The following is a 17,091-nucleotide window of genomic DNA, read 5'->3' on the forward strand; positions in this document are numbered from 1 at the left end:
ATATTAAGATATAATATCTCTCTTCAAGACAACTATTTATAAAATTGTTGTTTTCTCAAATAATAATCGAATCTCAAATCATCTTTGAAATAATTATGAAACCTATTAGTTGGTCCTCAAGATTCCTAGCTAGGTGTACTAGGCTTGTTTGAATTCCATGCACAAGACGAATGATTTTTCTCTTGCCTCTCAGCTATTCCCATCACCTTCCAATACATTAGGTAAGCCAATCCCTTTCAGCGAAAAAATGAAAAATAAAAAAAGGTTAGGCAATTCCGTTTCACCGGAAGTTGACACTTCAACAATTATTATTTTATTATTGTTATTATTATTTTCGTGCGAATACAGTGGGGGTTATTAAATTTGAATGCTTCGCTTTTAAAAGCTTTTAAAACTCAAGCTTGAAGTTATCTTTAGCTCCAATTCAAGTCTATTACTTTTTATCAATTATTAACATAGTGTACCATTTTTTACAGAAACCTCTTTTTTTTTTTCTTTTTTTTTTTTCCATCGCTTTCAATTTTTCATATTAACAGGATTTCTTTTTTTTTTTTGGGGTTGCAAAACAGTCCATTTCGCAATTTACATTTAAAATAATGTATGCTTTTTTGTGAATAAAATAATATATACTTCAAGTTAACATAGATACTTAAATGAAGTTATTATTTACTAGATACTTGGTTTTTGAAAAAATTATTACTCTTTCTCCTACCCCAAAATATATATATATATTATAAATAGGGCATGAATATCTGAGATGAGAGAAATTAAAAAAAGAAGAAAAAGAGGAAATTATATCTACGAGAAAAAGAAATTCCTTTTGTTTGGTGTAGAATATGACATAACAGTCTGTGTTGGTATTGATATACATAATATGTTTAAAAGGTTCTATGATTCTAGGACCAACAAAAATTTTAGTTTTATAGAGGCAGACAGGTATATATGCCTCTCTTGCACACGCTAAATCCCTGAGCATTTAATTTGGTTTAGAACTTATTTTAGATTTTTTTTTTCAATCTTTTACAATAATATCCTTTAGGTATTTACAATAATTATCCTTCCTAATTGTTAGATTAAATATGAATGACCTACTGAGTTCAACTTGCTTTAGTTGTTTCAGAACATCAATCAAAGTTTTAGATCGGATTTGTCCCTATCATGATATCTTCATGTTTCCTTGAAATCTCAAAGTTGGGTCCCACGTATTTTCGTCTTTCTTTATAGCCATTTTACGAAAAACAGAAGATTGTGGAACTAAATTCATCGATTCTACAAATATGTCAACCAGGCGCACTACCTGAACACCTTTTTGACTATGGCAACCTTCATGAAATCTTTCCCGTTCCTTTTATAAAATAATAATCAAAGATATTAATGTATTGTCAAATAATCACATGCATCTATACTAAAAGTCAAAATTAATCACTCACATATTAAAATTAATTATTTATTTAGACATGACTATAGGAAAAATAATAATAATAATTAGTATATCTCTTAAATGTTGAACTAAACCAATCAATAACAATGTTTATCTACTAGTATGAAACGAAACAAATATTGATCTTAAAAGGAGAAAGAAATGTACAACAGCGTTACAGTTATTACACTTCCCCAGTTTCTTCCATTCTACCAGCCACCCTGCTAATAAACCTAAACAGGTGTCATGAAACATGAAGATTTTGAATCTCAAATTGCAGTGTTTGAAGCTCTTTCTCAATATTCGATATTTCATTCTGAATCCTCAATAGGTTTTCTAGTTTATGCTGTGCTGCATCTTGGTATGGCTCCGCAACAAGTTTTACGAAGTTTTCCATGTTCTCAACAGCTTCCAAGAGATCCTTCCGCATGGCTTCTTCAAGTTCACGTGCCAATGCATCCGCAGTCCGTTTAACCTTATCTATCATGGCTTGCCTACGAGCTGGAAAGTTTGAAATAGCTAATAGCCTATCACATGATTAAAAGAAATGATTGCATATTAAGTCATTAGAAACAAAATTGTCTAAACGAAATGAAAGTCGAATAGAAAAAGGCACATTACCCGCCAGCAGAACAAAGACCAAGGGCAAGAAGATCTTCTAGTGTAGTTGGCAGCACAGATGTCAAAAGTGAAGCAGAAAAACCAGCAGCTCCAAGTCCACCAAAAGTCCCCAGAAACTATTTAAAGATAACATTTTGTTAATTATGATAAATTATTTTACAATTCTGGGAAAGTTCTTATCAAAAGAAAGTAGAGCACAACTTATTATACTAAAAGATTTTTGGACGCCCACCACTTCCCGTATTTCTTGATCAAATAATTTGGACGCAGCAGTGCCCTTGAAGTCTCGTATCACTCCCAAGCTTAGTTCATTTGCTTTTTTCAATGACTTGAGTGACTCCATATGCAACTGTCTGTTTTGATTGACAAATAATGGCCAACGTCTTTCAAATGATTCCTTGTAGAGCATTCCTTCATGAGTATTGCTTGATTCTAACCATGTTGTATATTCTCCAAGTAGTTTCTGGATATGCCAAGAAGATTTCAAATTTATAAATGAGAAGTGAAAAATCCAAATATGGAGAACATTATTCGGAAACATGTCAATAGAGAAAATTGAGCTTCAAGTTGGTATGACAAAGATCCTCGTATTAAAGAGTAGCTTGCACCGTTTTAATACCAAACTCATAATAAAAAGGTAAAATTTATTATTTTTATTATTAAGGGTAGAATCTCAAAGTTGCTGACTTACTTGTGCATCTAATAGACCAGGACCAATTATGTCATTTTGAACCCTTGAGGTGGCTGGCATGGTGGCAGATTTTTGCCCTTTGAAAACGTATGAAGTAACAACATCAAGATTTGACAATTGCAGAGTAGCTTCTATGAGATCCATAACGCGTGATTTTGCAGCATCAATCTGCAGTGCATATGCTCAATTTGTGAAAATTTAAAGGAAAAAACCAGCAAACATGCTTCTTGTCAAATTCCATATACATACCAATGATAAAGCTTTTCTTCTCCATGATATGCTCTCACTTTCCATTTTCAATGCATAATCTTTTACGCTATCTACGATATCATTTATAGAGGCCAAGTCTTGTTTGGCATATCGCAAATCTTGTCTAACAAGAGTTTCACAAGAAGAAAGTAATCTTTCTGCAATTCCAATAGGTGTTCCAAGTTTAAGCTTCATCCTTTCCATTCCTGTACTCGTTGACCCGTCTAAAAAGCTATACAAGAATGATTCAAATTCATAAAAGCTACGGATTTTCCAATGAGAATCGTTTCCATAGTCTGGCGAAGAAGAAAGTTTTGCTTCAAGAGCAGATCTTGCAGAAACAGGATACAAAATTACATGTTCAGTATTCAGCATCTTTTGCGTGTTCTCCTTGATGAATAATATAGCCTCCTCAAGCTGAAAGAAAACATGAAAATGATTAGACTTATAGAAAATTGAAAAGTAAAAATGCAACAATAAGTCTAACATTCAACATGTATGGTATGCATCAACAAACCTCACTAGCATTCTGATAGAGGTCAGATTTGTTTAAGATAAAAACAACTTTCTTTTTCCACTGCTGTGTATAACGAAGAAAAGACACCTGAAAAGATTAAACCAGTAGTGAAATCAAAACAGCCAAGTTGCTAGTAGATTTAATTATCCTCCTAAGTGCTGCCATTAGTATAATAAGCATGCAATTCATAACAATGAAATAGGAGTCTTTTCATTTTCAGGTCTTATACATTCAACGAAAGACTTAGACAATTAGAATATCCATGCAAAGATTACAGAGAAAGCAACTTCTGCAGTTTTTAGCATTACTATCTATATTCGCATACACACAAACAACTTCCTTGTTAAAAGAGGAAGAAGATGTATGATGGAAAAAGAGATGTAAGCCAGAGCTCGAGGCAATTTTATTGAAGAATTTTCACTATCAAAGAAACATTAAGCAAAATCTTATTGGCAAACCAATAAATCATACCTCACTTTCAGTTAAAGGTCGATCTGCGGATATAACAAAAAGAAGCAAATCTGCACGAGGTACAAATTCCTCAGTAAGACGCTGCTGCCTCTGGAGAATCACATTTGTTCCAGGTGTATCAACAATATTCATCTGTTTCCATAGGTATTAGTGTATCATCAATGCAGGTCTTACAATAAAATAACATTAAGATCTAAATCTAAGAAGTTATACATTGGAAGAAATGCAAAATGCATTCCTAAAGATTTATATCCAATAACTTTTCAGTCTATTCTGTATTGTGTTATATTCTTCTGCACTCCAGTTTCTTTACCAATGTTCAATGGGTTTAAGATCAGAAAACTTATTCAGTTATTACTAGTAAAGATTATTAACTTGCTTACCATCTGGTGTTGCAACATCCAAAAGAGATTACATGAGAAACTCACTAAGATGACTGCTACTTGGTAAAAGAAAAACACCAAAACATTCAATTTGCATTGTCATGTCCTATGACTGTTGATAGCCACTATCCAAAAGGCCCAAACTTTAAGTGATGGAAGCACAAAAGATACATTCAAATCCTTGACTTTTATTTGAAACCAATAAAGAAGTGCAGTAAACAAAGCATATGCATTGGAAGGGATGTTAATTGTCACTTTATAGTTGTGCACCAAGAAGTGTCTACATACATGCATATACAAGAGAACCTAACCATCTTAGACACATAAACAGGGTTATATGATAAAGAATAAATAAAACTGACTCACATCCTTAAGAATAGGAGCAGGAAGGTAGCATATGTATTGACCATCTGGATGTCTTTCACAGCGTTGTTCTTCACCAGAATTCAATTTAGAGTAGCGTAAGAAAGTGATCTCATTAGTCGTAGGAACAACCCCGTCTTTGAGATATCTTCTTCCAAGTAGTGCATTGATTACAGTCGATTTACCAGAGTTAAATTCACCCTGGTTAAAGAAAAATAAACAATTCTTAGGCGAACTCAAAATCTCTTGCAACACTCTGAAAGATGTGTCCAAAAAAGCAGCTGATTTTCCTCATCATGAAAAAAGCTGCCTTTTAATTCGTAAGGATGAAGTTTATTAGATAAATATAAAGGACCAAAGCACAACAGAATTGAAGCTTCAGAATAAAAAGACTGTTCTGAATCTCAGTGCCTTCAAAACGAAATATTGCAAATGATCAACACTAAAGATAACTGGATTTTAAGATCAGAAAATTATGATATCAACAAATTATTTCGCCTCCAAAAGCACTCTATGGAAATGGCATAATGGAGACTCAATGAGGACAAGTTGCATGCTTATAAAGGACTGATGATTTTTTGAGTGAATAGAAGAAATGATGCAGATGACTAAAGATTTGACCTAAAATACTGTTCCTAGGCAGAAAGGTATGATAAAGTTTGTCGTTGGTCACTGAACACAGTAATTACAATTCTCAAAAGGACCCTGTTTCGCATGGTGAATCCTTATAGTGGCTTCATTAACAAGCCAGACAAGTGAAATATTAGCACATAAACATTCATGACGTTGAAGTGCATATTTATAAACCATGTTACTCTTTAGTCAACCTTGCATAGAGAATATCAAGGACCATCTTGCTTCTAAAATTCTTTTAAGTAAAAAAAACGATTCATATGAAATTAAGAGCTAATACCAATGTATATCCCTGGAACCAGAATTTGTTGAAGTTCAGCACACAATTACCACTATAGCCAGTAAAAATGGCTCATCAATCTGAGAAACTGCATCAGTGAGAAGCGAAACCTCCTCCATCTGTCAATCAAAACAATATTCCAGGATTTACCATAAACCAGACAACTTACAAAGTTGATGAAAAACCGTATGAAGATTAACTTCAACTACCAAATATGCAATTAAAAGATCACCAGTGGAGCAGCTCTCTGAATAACTTTTATTGCTTCAAGCAATATCGATTTCTCCCTGTCAATGAACTGCTTTTCTCTATCCTCTAACTTGATAAATCCCGCGACTGCTCTTCCCTCACGTACATTGTTATCCACATCCAAGAATTCAAGATTATTCAAATTATCAAGCTCATCCTGAGTCCTTAAATTTGGCGTGTATACATTATCAAACAATTCGCTCAAAGCATCATCACTAAACATCTCAAAACCTTTCAAAGTGGAAACTAATCCACTAGCACCAGATTTCAGTAATACTGATGCCTCTTTGAGTAACAAATCCTCTCCACCCGAAGTAAACATGGCAAAAATTGGTATCTTCACATTTCGAAAAACCGACTTGGGCACAACATCAACCTGGTTCTCTTCCCCAATACTATATATGAGAAAATCAGCACCTTCAGAATTTGAAGCATTCAAAGCAGCATCCAATGTTTGCACATTCCTCGCCACCAATGGAAGGAATACTGAATCAGACTTAGAGTCCATCATTGTGTTTCTTGCAACAATGGCAGGAAGACCTTAAAGACAGAAGGAAAAAAAAATAAAAAAGCATTTAACTTGCCTAGTCATACGGACCTTAAAAGAAGCTAAACGAAGACGATGAAGTGAAACAGATTAACAAAGGACCAATACCCACTTGCTAAAATTGACCGAAGAGAATTTGAATAAGGAAAATAACCAACCTTGATCAGAAAGCACCACCCCACTAGCATTAGCTGCGGCGGCAATATCGACTCGTTCGGAGACCAATAAATAAGCTCGGTCCCTAACCAACGACTTCAACTTACAAGCTGCTTCGTAGAGCTTCCCACCACTGGCTTCGGCACCATTGAGCACCACGATCCTAACCCACTTGGATACTGCCTTGTCAATCAATTCCAATGTACCATCACCATCCGCCAAGACGTCGTTTGGTTCCAGTTGCAGCACGAAACTGGGGACTTCGATCTCCGGCCGCTTGTAGCCGCCAGGGTAGAGAGTCCTCGGCGGCTGTTGTTGCCGTTGCCGTTGTTTTTGTGGGTCTCGACGGTTTTGGCTGGTTGCCTGATATGGGTTCTGAGGAATTGATGAAATGGGAAAGTGGGTCCGGCGAGGTTGGGTCTTGAAGCGAGGTAGGCGGGTGTGGATTGGGATTGGGATGCATAACAGAGGGTGTAACTTGGAGGTCTGCAGAGGCAGGAGGAGCACCATGGGATAGACCATGCGAAGAACCCCCGACTTTCTCTGATATAGAGAAATAAAGAAAGATAAAGAAATGGTTTTCTTTTCTTTCTGTTTTTTTTTTTTTTTTTTTCTTGTGTATTTTAGAATTAAGCGCGACAGTGTGAGAGACGACGAAGAGCCTTATCGGCAACCACTCCGTCTCTATGAGTCTGGTGGACTATAGACTATTATCTTCTTATCCTTACGCCAATGAAATCAACTAGAATCCCACCACTTTCCCCCACTGGTCACTGTCATCTATCCATCCTATTCCTATTTTTGCATTTTTCCTCCTCTGAAATTTTTTTTTTTTTCATTTTTTGTTTTCGCTTCCCTTTTTCATTTTCTTTTTTTCTTTTTTTTTCCCTTTTTCTTTTTTAAATCTTTTGCGTCTACCTACTCAGATATGTTCACCAAGAAAGGAAAAAAGAAAAAAGAATATTTATAATCGTAATAAATAAATAAAATCATCAATTAGAAAATCTTTCAGTCATTTAGGAGAGATTTAGTGGCAAAATGAATTTTTCTTTTTTTTTTTCTCTCTCAAAACAATACTTTTTACCTGGACTCTGGAGGGAATTACAAGTCAGAAATGCCGTCTCGATTTGAAATGGATCGGCCCACATTATATATGGACTCAATTGGGCCTCGTCCACTATAATAGTCGTCACCTAAGCCCTGCCCAAAATCTGGCCTAAAATAAATTTCGATAACAAAAATTTATATTTGTTCAAATTCAAACAAACGGAGGGTCAAGATACCATAAATCAAAAGAAATGCAATTTTTGAAGGGTCCAGATTCGAGTAATTTTTTTAAACGCTCCACTAATTGGACGTGCTTTATTTATTTATTTTAAGCTTCGAGAGCCAACAATAAAAAATAAAAATAAAAAATTTAGGTTTTGGAAAGATAGATTTACGTAAGTGCCCCTATAAATTTCATCCCCTGACCCTTGCTTTCCGAGTCTACTGGCAAGTTTTCTTTTTGTGACTCTAGTGATTCAGAAAGGGAGAGAAAAGAAAATGGGTCGAAACAAGAAAATTGTTCCGAACAAAGAGGAAAAGGTTCATATTGGTTATTTTTTCCATTTTTGATTGTTCTGTTTTTACCTATTTTTTTTCTTCATATTTGTTTTTCAGTTCCATTTTTTTTGGTCACATATATTCGTTTATTTATTGTGTTACATTTGGTCTTAATCTTTGTTGAAGAAATTTATAACACTGTTGTTTGATTATGTTCTTAATAATATTGTATTGCTATCACTGGGATGAAAGATGAGAAGAGATTCTAAAAATAGATATTTGGGTATTAGCAAATAAAACCAAAAATAAAAAATAAAAAAAAGTAGATTTTTGGAAAGTATAAAAGAAGTGAGCTTTACAATTTGTTCATCAATGCAACTGTAAAACCTGTGTTTTTCGTTTTCTCTATTTTTTGGTGCAGATTTCTTTTCCATTTCGCGCGCTTTTTTTTTTTTTTTTTTTTTTTTTCCTTTGTCAGTTCAAGTATTTGATGGGGTTTTCTTGACAAATATCTGGCAAAGCATAGAAGTCTTAAAAGTCTATTTTTTATTGCCAACATTATCATGTTTCATGACTCCTCACATGGGTTTTTGATGGCTTCAATTTTGAGACGTTTATTTGTTTATTTGTTTGTGGATAGGATCTTTAATTTTCAGTTGGACATGCAAATTTAGCATTCCTTAAAGTTATGCTTCTTTAAAAATTTGCATTTGTGGTTGTGGTATTTGTATCTGTCTCTAAATATTTTTTAGACTTGCAGTTTATATGCTGTGTTCATATACCTATTGATGCTGTTACCTCTAATGGCAGTAGCTTTAATATCTGAAACGTCGAGTAAAATATTATGTTGAACCTGATTCTTTTACTTAACTAGTGATAATGTTTTCCTAATGAAAGCCTCAAGACACAAACGCTACCTTAGCGAAGGTTGTTGAGCCAGAAAGAGTGGAGCTACAACCTGAAGCTATGCAGAAAGTGAACTTGCGTCCTAAACAAGCGAAGTCTGGAAAAGCATCTTCTCAAAACAAAGGAGCAAAATACCAAACTGCTTTTCGTAGACGATCTGACCGAATTCAAAACATGGCTATGCCTGCTAGAAATGAGGAAATAGAAACTGTGGTGATTGAAGATGTAAATCTTAATGAAAGTGAACCTGCAGTGATTGAAGAGAGAACTCTTAATGAAAATGATAATGATGAGCAAGATGCTAACATGGAGGTGAATGAAGAAAGAACTCTTAGTGAAAATGATAAAGAAGATGAGCAACATGCTAATACGGAGGAAGAACAGCCAGAGCAAACCTCGAGCAAGAAAGACATGGAAGAAAAAATTGACCATCTTGTCCAACTGTTGGAATCCCAAGGAAATGCTGTAGAGACATTAAGCAGGCTCCATGTATTATCCCTACCTTTCTTTATATTGATAAGCTTTTGTTATTCCTAATATTTTTGTTGTTAAATGACTCTTTTACATTAATGTGTGTGGACATCAAACTGGTTGAAGAAAAAAAGGTCCTTCTCAAGTGCCAATTCGAATATGACTTACAAAAGCTTGTATGTAGACTCAGAAAAGAAGGTAATTTCATTTAATGTTGGCGCCTTGCTTTTCAACTTCTGTAATCTTAAAATTTATATCACTCTCTTTTTCCTAACCTGTTTTCTCCTGAATGCAGGTTGAGGCTTTGACGAAAGAAAATCGTCAGCTTTCTTTGAAGTTGGAAGTTGCTCTTGCAAAACTTGAAGCAGTATGTTTAACGATACTTCCTCTAAGATATTATATTTAATGTGGATCAATATTTTTGTTATGCAGATTTCAGCTTCTGCTGTTGTTGTTCTCTTAAAATATGTTTTCCAGTGTTTAATATTTATGCATCTTCTTTTGCGTGCAGCAAGAGAAAGGAACTCTTGTGTTTTCTGAACTGGCGGAGAAGATAAAGGACACCATGCTTATGGCAAGTTTGACAAGAGCTACTGAAACTGCAATCACCATGACATGTGAAGCAATACGGAGTGCTATTTTTTCTCAAGATGTTGTTGGAGGACCTGGAAATACTGCTAAGAGAAATAGAGCAAATGAAAGGAAATGATGTTAACCAGTTTAGAAGTAGTTTTGAGAAATGAAACATGTTAGGGATTGGAATGTTAGAATATGTTTCCTTTCTAGCCTTTTTGATTTTTCCCATTACTTTCTATGTTCTTTTAGGGATCTTTTTACTTTTCTTTTTTTTTTTTTTTTTTTTTTTTTTTGGGAAATTACAGGATACACATTTATTATAGTACAATTTTGATTCTTTATCCCCGATTAATTAGTTCAGTTTTCATTGAAATCTGTGATAACTTGTCTAACTTCAAATATTGCATTTTTTTTATTTTAAATAAACAACTAAACTATAAAATAAACATTTTTATCTTAAATAAACATAAATTTAATTAAATATTATTGATAAGAATACAATATAAGTGAAAGGCCCTTTTGTTTATTTCTTCCCTCATAAGCTGCAAATAAAGTTCAGCTCAGCTGGTCATGCTGCTCTTTGTGGTGACCCTCATTATGAGATATGGAGAAGCCAAAAAGATTACTTGGAGGCGTTTGAGGACATTTGGTATCGACATCTTCATGATCCTTATCAGTTGCCTCTTCCGGTATGGGCGGTGGCGGAGACGAGAAGTCTAAGCACATTCCCTGTATAACTTGTTCATAGGAAGCACAGAAATCTTGTGAGGTGAGTTGGTGATACTCCACCAATTGGTGTAGGCATTGGTTTTCCCTTATCAGATTTGCATTTTCGTTTGCTAGTCTGGATTTCTCAGCCAACAATGCCTCCAATTGAAGTCTCACCTGGCCAACACGCCAAACCAGATGTGATGTGACAAGAATAATAATATGCAAACCAAATCATATATCAGAGAATATGTGTTAGGAAGAAATGAAAAGAACTAATCTCTTACCAGATCGTCTTCCTCGGGTCTCATCCCTTTGACAAACCCATCTCTAAGCCGTCTATTTTCCTCCTCTAGAAGAGCGCTTCGCTCTTGCATAAAACATAAATCCGATTTTATCAACTTCAGTTCCCTTGATAGAGAAGCAGCTTTTGCTGCCATGGTAACTGCAAGCTGTGGGAGAAAAAAGCAAACAAGTAAGCAATCAATCCAGACTTAGGCTTAACTACTCAAATCTTGCTTTATTCAGAAGGAGAAACCAACATTTTTGGCTTTCTTCAGCTTTCCATGTTTCGAATCTTGCTCATTTTCCATCTTGAAGTCCTCTCCTTGTTCCTCTGAGCAATGACTGCTGTCAAATTTTCTTTTCAATCCCTTGTCGGGCCCTTCTGCATTCTGTTGTCTCCCTGAATCATCATCTTGGCTCTCTGAGTTTTTCAGGCTGCTATGGAACATTTCTGTTAATGTGGGCGGTCTAGCTAGTTCAGTAGCTCCCTATAGAAAATGGAAACACAGATCTCATAAGTTAAAACCTTATCTGGTTTTTGGTTTTTTTGTTGTTCAGTACAATTAATAATTAGCTTCTTTTGAACAAACTGGCGATTAAACCATAATATTAAGTTAGAAATTCATGGGTTTTATGCAAAAAAGGAACAAATTTTACTTTCAAGGCAAAGTTTCTTTAGCCCATAAAATCAACAGCAAAGCCTAATAAAAATAAACCCTTTTTCTTTTTTTTTCTTTTTTTTACCTGAAGAGCATTATCCAAATTGTTAGATAGCTGAGAAAGAGTGTGGGCAATGGAGTCAAACCCTCTAATCAAAAGCAATGAATCCTCCTTCAATGTCTTTGCTCGTTTCGGTTCCCCAGCATTCTATGGAAAAGAAAAAATAATCAGAACCCCAGAAAAACAAACACAAACCCCCCATCAGATTCAATTTTTGATGTAGATAAACTCACTGATTGGATGGACGGTGAGGGATTAAGATTTGGGATCTTGGAGTTGCGGTCCTCAAGAAGCGTGTCGATGCGGGTGCGAAGGGCGCTCCAGAATCGCTTATCAGAGGATGGACTGAACAGAGGAGAATTCATGAAGAAGCTCGTCGTCGATTCCTGTAAACACATCCATCAAACAAATTTGTTAGATAAAAATTTGTGAGGTAAAGACAAGGACGACGAAGAAGAAATCGATGTTGAAGCAACCTCGTTGAGATGGGAAGGTGATGGCGTCTCCACTGAAGCAGCCATGAGAGAGAGAGGGAGTGAGAGCGAGAGTGAGAAAGGTAGAAGTGTAACGGCTAGTTCTCAGAGGAGCTAAAGGGAAAATGGGGAATTTAAATAGAAGCGTAGATCTCTAGCTAACGTTTCAAAACTCTATCTGAGGAGAGCGGATCTGGGCCCACTCATTTACAGATTGCGATTAATAAAGTCCCGTTGCTTTGTAGTTTGTGGATCGGTGATCAGGTTTGTTATTTACATCTGACGGCTCCACTTGTCCATGTGGATCATCATCGCTTTTGTTAATAGTGGTTAATGCCTCAGCGGTCAAAAGCTCATTTTGGATTTAAACATCTTCAAAAATTTTTAATGCACCAAACAGCTAAAAATTTGCTAGTGCACCAAACAATTTTTGAAGCACCTGACTCCAAAAAAAAACAAAAAAAACAGTTTTGTTTTGTAAGCAGGAGGCTACCAGTCACTTGTCAACAACAACCACCGTGGCACTGTTACTTTCACTGTTTTTCTTTTTTTTTTTTCTTTTTTCCTTTTTTTTTTATCTGTTTTCTAATCAACATTGTAGGGTATAGGATATGTTTTGCCATGTTTTCTATTTTATATTTTTGAAATATTATTTTCAAAATAAATAATAGAAAATTATTTTCTGTTATTTCATAAGAATAATGAGCATTTAGCCATTAATACTTAAAAATAATTTTTAAAATTAAAAAACAAAAAATATGTTTGGCCAAATAATTTTTAAATTATTTTAAAAAAGATTTTCATTCTTTTCTTTTTTTCATAAAATGAAATTTATTTTTGTTTTTTACATACAAGGAACCTTATATATAATATATATATAGCTATAATATATATATATATATATTAATGCATTCACATATTAATGAATTATATATAAAATATATATCAAAATATAATATAATATTCATTTCTGTTAAACTTTTATATGTTATCAATATAGTCAAGTCATATGTTTAGGTCTTCTTGACATTGTTGTAGAAGACGGTTAAAAACAAAAATAAACAATAAAAAAGAAAAAAATAAATATAATGGGAGATAAGGGGAAATAAAAAATGGAGATAAGGGAAACAAAAAACAATGACAAAGAAAAAGTAAAAATTAAAAAATTAAAAAAAATATCTAATAGAAATGGAAAATAAGAAAAAAATAATGGAATAAAGGAATAACCGAAAATTAGGAAAAAGAACAAAATAGAAAAGAGAGAGAGAGAGGGAGAGAGAGAGAGAGAGAAAATATTTGATAAGGAACAAACAGAAAATAAGAAAAAAGAACAAAATAGCAAAATAAATAATTAATATAAGAAATATTTGCTCTAAAAAAATTGAAAAAGAAGTAAGATAAAAAAATAAAAAACTACTAAGTATATAACGAAGGAAAGAAAAATAAAAAAAATAATTAATGCAACTTATAAAGGATTAAAAAAAAAAAAAGAAGAATAACTATTTTTTTAAGTTGTTCTATTAAAAAAAAATTTAAAAAAAAGAAGATAAAATAAAAGAATAAGAAAATTTAATTGGATATATTTATCAAGGTATAATATTCTATTTTTTTTCTCTCTACAACTTTTTTTCTTTAAGATATTCTGAATAATTGAAATAATATTTTTTTTTATAATTTTTTCTCTATAAAATAGAAAAACACCAACTAAAGAAAAATGATGAAGAAAACAAATTAAAATAATATATATTTTATTATTTTCAAAATAGGTGAAAATATAATTTTATTATTTTCTAAATTTTATTTTTTTCATTTGTTTTCTAAAACTGTTTTTGAAAATTGATGGCCAAACACATATTTTTTGTTTTGAAAATAATTTTCTGTTTTACAGAACAGAAAACTGTTTTAAAAATATATGGTCTAACAAGCCCATAGTTTTTGATTTTCTATTTTATAAAAACAAGTAAATCAAATAGTTTTCCATTTCAAAATCAAAAATACATTTTAAATATTGAAGTTTAAATTTAATCATTCTCTTTATAAAAGGAATTTGACAAATAACTATTAATCTCAGATTTAGCAGCCAAAGTAATTAAAAGTAAATTAAAGCTACTTCTTAGAGAAAAAAGAAAGACACAAGGATTTTAAGTTGAAAATTATGGCAAAACACCAGTTCTTTCAGGTAACTTTAATTTTTTGTTGACAAGGAAGTTTACCACATATATAAACTTATCAAAATAAAACTTACATTTTAGTTTTTTTTTTTTTTTTTTTCGTTTTTTTGGGGCCTTTTTTGTCCCTAAGGGCCGATCAATACCTTTATCTTGTACCAGAAACTGCTGGTTCTCATGCAATTGGGCTCAAAACAGTAGTCAATGGCCACTCTTGCTTCCTCATCCTCTGTGCTCTTCTCCTCTCCATCCTCCAACTCCAACTTTCTTCAGCCTTCTCTCTTTCCTCATCCACGTCTCTCCCTCTCCTCTTCCTCCTCCGCTGCTTTGTCTTCCTCTCTCTCCATTTCTCCTTCTTTCGTCACGAACCACAAGAGTTCTAGGCGCTTTAATCCCTGTTCCTTGAGTGTCAAGGTCTTTGCTGCAGAGAAGAAAAATGTCCTCATAGTGAATACCAACAGTGGTGGGCATGCAGTAATTGGATTCTACTTCGCAAAAGAGCTTCTGGGTTCTGGTCATCAGGTCACTATACTGACTGTTGGTGAAGAAAGCTCCGACAAGATGAAGAAACCCCCATTTAATAGATTCTCAGTTAAGACATATTTTAAATGTATACTCAATTTTTTTGCAAATTTGAGAAGAAAATTTTGATCAAAATTTTTAAACATTTCTAGGAAATTGTGAGTGCTGGTGGCCAAACTGTGTGGGGAGAGCCTGTGGATGTTGGGAAGGTTGTGGGAGGAGCAACATTTGATGTGGTATTGGATAACAATGGCAAGGATTTGGACACTGTAAAGTAATGATGCTTCGAATTTTTTTTGCAAATTTGTACTACTTTTCTATGCGTATGTATTTTGCATAAAATTGCTGTGTGGATATTTTGATAACTTTGATTTCTTGTAGAAGGTAACGGTTCTTTAGAAATGATCAGAGGCTTTGACTTTGTGCACAATTTAAGGTCTAGTAATTAGTAGGCTGAATTTCCAGCTCTCTGAATTTCAATTTGGAATTATTGCTCTGGATATCTTATAGATAATGCCTAACTAGAAGATAATGTATATGATATAATTCTGAAGTGGTTGATGAAGTTAATTGCACAATGAGAAATTAAATAATGGGTTATGGGGATCTTAATCTTGAGTGCTTGAGGAGTAGTATATCGCCTCAGGATTCTGTATCCAAAATTTTATACAAAGTTTACATGTCTCAATCTTTGATGCCCCATTTTCTTCAGCACAACAATTCATTCTAATATTTGTCTTTTCAACAATAGGCCTGTGGCAGATTGGGCCAAGAGCTCCGGAGTAAAGCAATTCTTGTACATCAGCAGTGCAGGAATATATAAGCCCACTGATGAGCCTCCTCATGTTGAAGGGGTATTATTTTTGTTTACAATTCCATTAAGAAGATAGAACTATTAAAAGGCTGAATTGCTTTGGTAAACTAAAATTTGGAGTACTACAGGATGTTGTGAAGGCTGATGCTAGTCATGTTGGAGTCGAGGAGTATATTGCTGAGATATTCAGTTCATGGGCAATCTTTCGTCCGCAATACATGATTGGATCTGGCAACAATAAAGATTGTGAGGAGTGGTTCTTTGATCGTAAGAAGATCAATCTGAAATCTAAAGATAATAGTTCCTTTTACATAATGTTTCTTATATCCTAGTGGTATACTCTGAACAGGAATTGTAAGAGACAGACCAGTTCCAATCCCAGGTTCTGGGTTGCAGCTGACAAACATCTCTCATGTAAGGGACTTGTCCTCTATGCTTACTCTAGCCGTGGAGAAGCCAGATGCAGCAAGTCGCAATATTTTCAACTGTGTAAGCGACCGCGCTGTGACTTTGGATGGAATAGCTAGACTTTGTGCTCAAGTTGCTGGTCGCCCTGTTAACATAGTGCATTATGATCCAAAAGTTATCGGCAAAGATGCAAAGAAAGCTTTTCCTTTCCGCAACATGGTAATAAATTTTTTTCTTGCAAGCAAAGTGTAGGCACTTGGCATTGAGAAATCTCCTAACCCAAATATAGGGTCGGGATTTCTGGTACTAACTCAGTAGCAGATTGTTTGCTATTAAGGGTACCATTTACTTTATTTTGGGTTCTATTTTCATGTGTTGTAGTGTCGGTAATTTTGCCATTAGATTAATTTGTGTACCGCGCAGCATTTCTACGCAGAACCAAGAGCTGCCAAGGATATTTTAGGATGGCAAGCTAAAACAAATCTTCCTGAAGATCTTAAGGAGCGGTTTGGCGAGTACGTAAAGATTGGAAGGGACAAGAAGGCCATTCAATTTGACTTGGATAACAAGATACTAGAGTCCCTTAAAGTTCCAGTTGCTGCCTAATCATTCAAGAATCAAGTGATTTTTCAATCCATATATCCATTTCACATAACTACGAGTCGACCATTCTTATCCTTTCTTGTATTTGGGTTTTCGTATGTTACATGTTTGTTTGGTCTTGGGGATGATCTATGTATTAATATCTATCCATTAAAAGTTACTTTCTTAAAGAACAGAAAAAGCAAAAAGAGAAATGATCATCACATCTCTTTGAGTTCACCAGCTGAGAAGTCGTAGCAACTCGGGGATTGTTAAGTAAAGCATTGAACTTGATCCAGCTTTATCGGGGATTAAATGGGTTGACCACAAAGC

The 17,091-nt window shown here is 34.1% G+C and overlaps 4 protein-coding genes across 4 annotated transcripts; 2 read left to right on the top strand and 2 right to left on the bottom strand.

Moving 5' to 3' along the window:
• Positions 1-1,464: 1,464 nt before the first annotated feature.
• On the bottom strand, positions 1,465-7,349 carry LOC107426437 (probable transmembrane GTPase FZO-like, chloroplastic). Its single transcript, XM_016036627.4, has 11 exons — positions 6,583-7,349; positions 5,861-6,417; positions 5,679-5,747; positions 4,719-4,916; positions 3,970-4,101; positions 3,499-3,585; positions 2,982-3,398; positions 2,733-2,900; positions 2,274-2,504; positions 2,042-2,157; positions 1,465-1,947 (listed from the first exon to the last, which is right to left on the bottom strand). The coding sequence occupies exons 1-11, from the start codon at positions 7,100-7,102 to the stop codon at positions 1,665-1,667; spliced, it is 2,778 nt and encodes a 925-aa protein (XP_015892113.3). The 5' UTR covers positions 7,103-7,349; the 3' UTR covers positions 1,465-1,664.
• Positions 7,350-8,059: 710 nt separating this feature from the next.
• LOC107426425 (uncharacterized) lies at positions 8,060-10,347 on the top strand. Its single transcript, XM_016036614.4, has 5 exons — positions 8,060-8,167; positions 9,023-9,520; positions 9,629-9,700; positions 9,798-9,869; positions 10,014-10,347. The coding sequence occupies exons 1-5, from the start codon at positions 8,126-8,128 to the stop codon at positions 10,209-10,211; spliced, it is 882 nt and encodes a 293-aa protein (XP_015892100.4). The 5' UTR covers positions 8,060-8,125; the 3' UTR covers positions 10,212-10,347.
• Positions 10,348-10,462: 115 nt separating this feature from the next.
• On the bottom strand, positions 10,463-12,418 carry LOC107426420 (uncharacterized). Its single transcript, XM_016036608.4, has 6 exons — positions 12,268-12,418; positions 12,025-12,177; positions 11,816-11,938; positions 11,329-11,559; positions 11,074-11,238; positions 10,463-10,963 (listed from the first exon to the last, which is right to left on the bottom strand). The coding sequence occupies exons 1-6, from the start codon at positions 12,310-12,312 to the stop codon at positions 10,634-10,636; spliced, it is 1,047 nt and encodes a 348-aa protein (XP_015892094.3). The 5' UTR covers positions 12,313-12,418; the 3' UTR covers positions 10,463-10,633.
• A 2,154-nt stretch (positions 12,419-14,572) lies between these two features.
• On the top strand, positions 14,573-16,998 carry LOC107426432 (chloroplast stem-loop binding protein of 41 kDa a, chloroplastic). The gene is made up of 6 exons (XM_016036622.4): positions 14,573-15,023; positions 15,107-15,228; positions 15,706-15,808; positions 15,897-16,035; positions 16,118-16,395; positions 16,600-16,998. The coding sequence occupies exons 1-6, from the start codon at positions 14,637-14,639 to the stop codon at positions 16,780-16,782; spliced, it is 1,212 nt and encodes a 403-aa protein (XP_015892108.3). The 5' UTR covers positions 14,573-14,636; the 3' UTR covers positions 16,783-16,998.
• Positions 16,999-17,091: the final 93 nt, after the last annotated feature.

Source organism: Ziziphus jujuba, chromosome 9, assembly GCF_031755915.1.
Source record: "Ziziphus jujuba cultivar Dongzao chromosome 9, ASM3175591v1".
NCBI classification, from domain to species: Eukaryota; Viridiplantae; Streptophyta; class Magnoliopsida; order Rosales; family Rhamnaceae; genus Ziziphus; species Ziziphus jujuba.

Coding starts and splice junctions, on each gene's coding strand:
- LOC107426420 (XM_016036608.4), bottom strand. CDS start 12,312: ATGGCTGCTTCAGTGGAGACGCCATCACCTTCCCATCTCAACGAG. Junction 12,178..12,267: donor CACCTTCCCATCTCAACGAG/GTTGCTTCAACA, acceptor ATGTGTTTACAG/GAATCGACGACGAGCTTCTT. Junction 10,964..11,073: donor GACCCGAGGAAGACGATCTG/GTAAGAGATTAG, acceptor CGTGTTGGCCAG/GTGAGACTTCAATTGGAGGC.
- LOC107426425 (XM_016036614.4), top strand. CDS start 8,126: ATGGGTCGAAACAAGAAAATTGTTCCGAACAAAGAGGAAAAG. Junction 9,701..9,797: donor ATGTAGACTCAGAAAAGAAG/GTAATTTCATTT, acceptor TCCTGAATGCAG/GTTGAGGCTTTGACGAAAGA. Junction 9,870..10,013: donor CTCTTGCAAAACTTGAAGCA/GTATGTTTAACG, acceptor TTTTGCGTGCAG/CAAGAGAAAGGAACTCTTGT.
- LOC107426432 (XM_016036622.4), top strand. CDS start 14,637: ATGGCCACTCTTGCTTCCTCATCCTCTGTGCTCTTCTCCTCTCCATCC. Junction 15,229..15,705: donor AAGGATTTGGACACTGTAAA/GTAATGATGCTT, acceptor TTTCAACAATAG/GCCTGTGGCAGATTGGGCCA. Junction 16,036..16,117: donor TGAGGAGTGGTTCTTTGATC/GTAAGAAGATCA, acceptor TACTCTGAACAG/GAATTGTAAGAGACAGACCA.
- LOC107426437 (XM_016036627.4), bottom strand. CDS start 7,102: ATGGTCTATCCCATGGTGCTCCTCCTGCCTCTGCAGACCTCCAAGTTA. Junction 6,418..6,582: donor GGTGGTGCTTTCTGATCAAG/GTTGGTTATTTT, acceptor TCTGTCTTTAAG/GTCTTCCTGCCATTGTTGCA. Junction 4,102..4,718: donor CTGCTCCTATTCTTAAGGAT/GTGAGTCAGTTT, acceptor CTATGGAAACAG/ATGAATATTGTTGATACACC.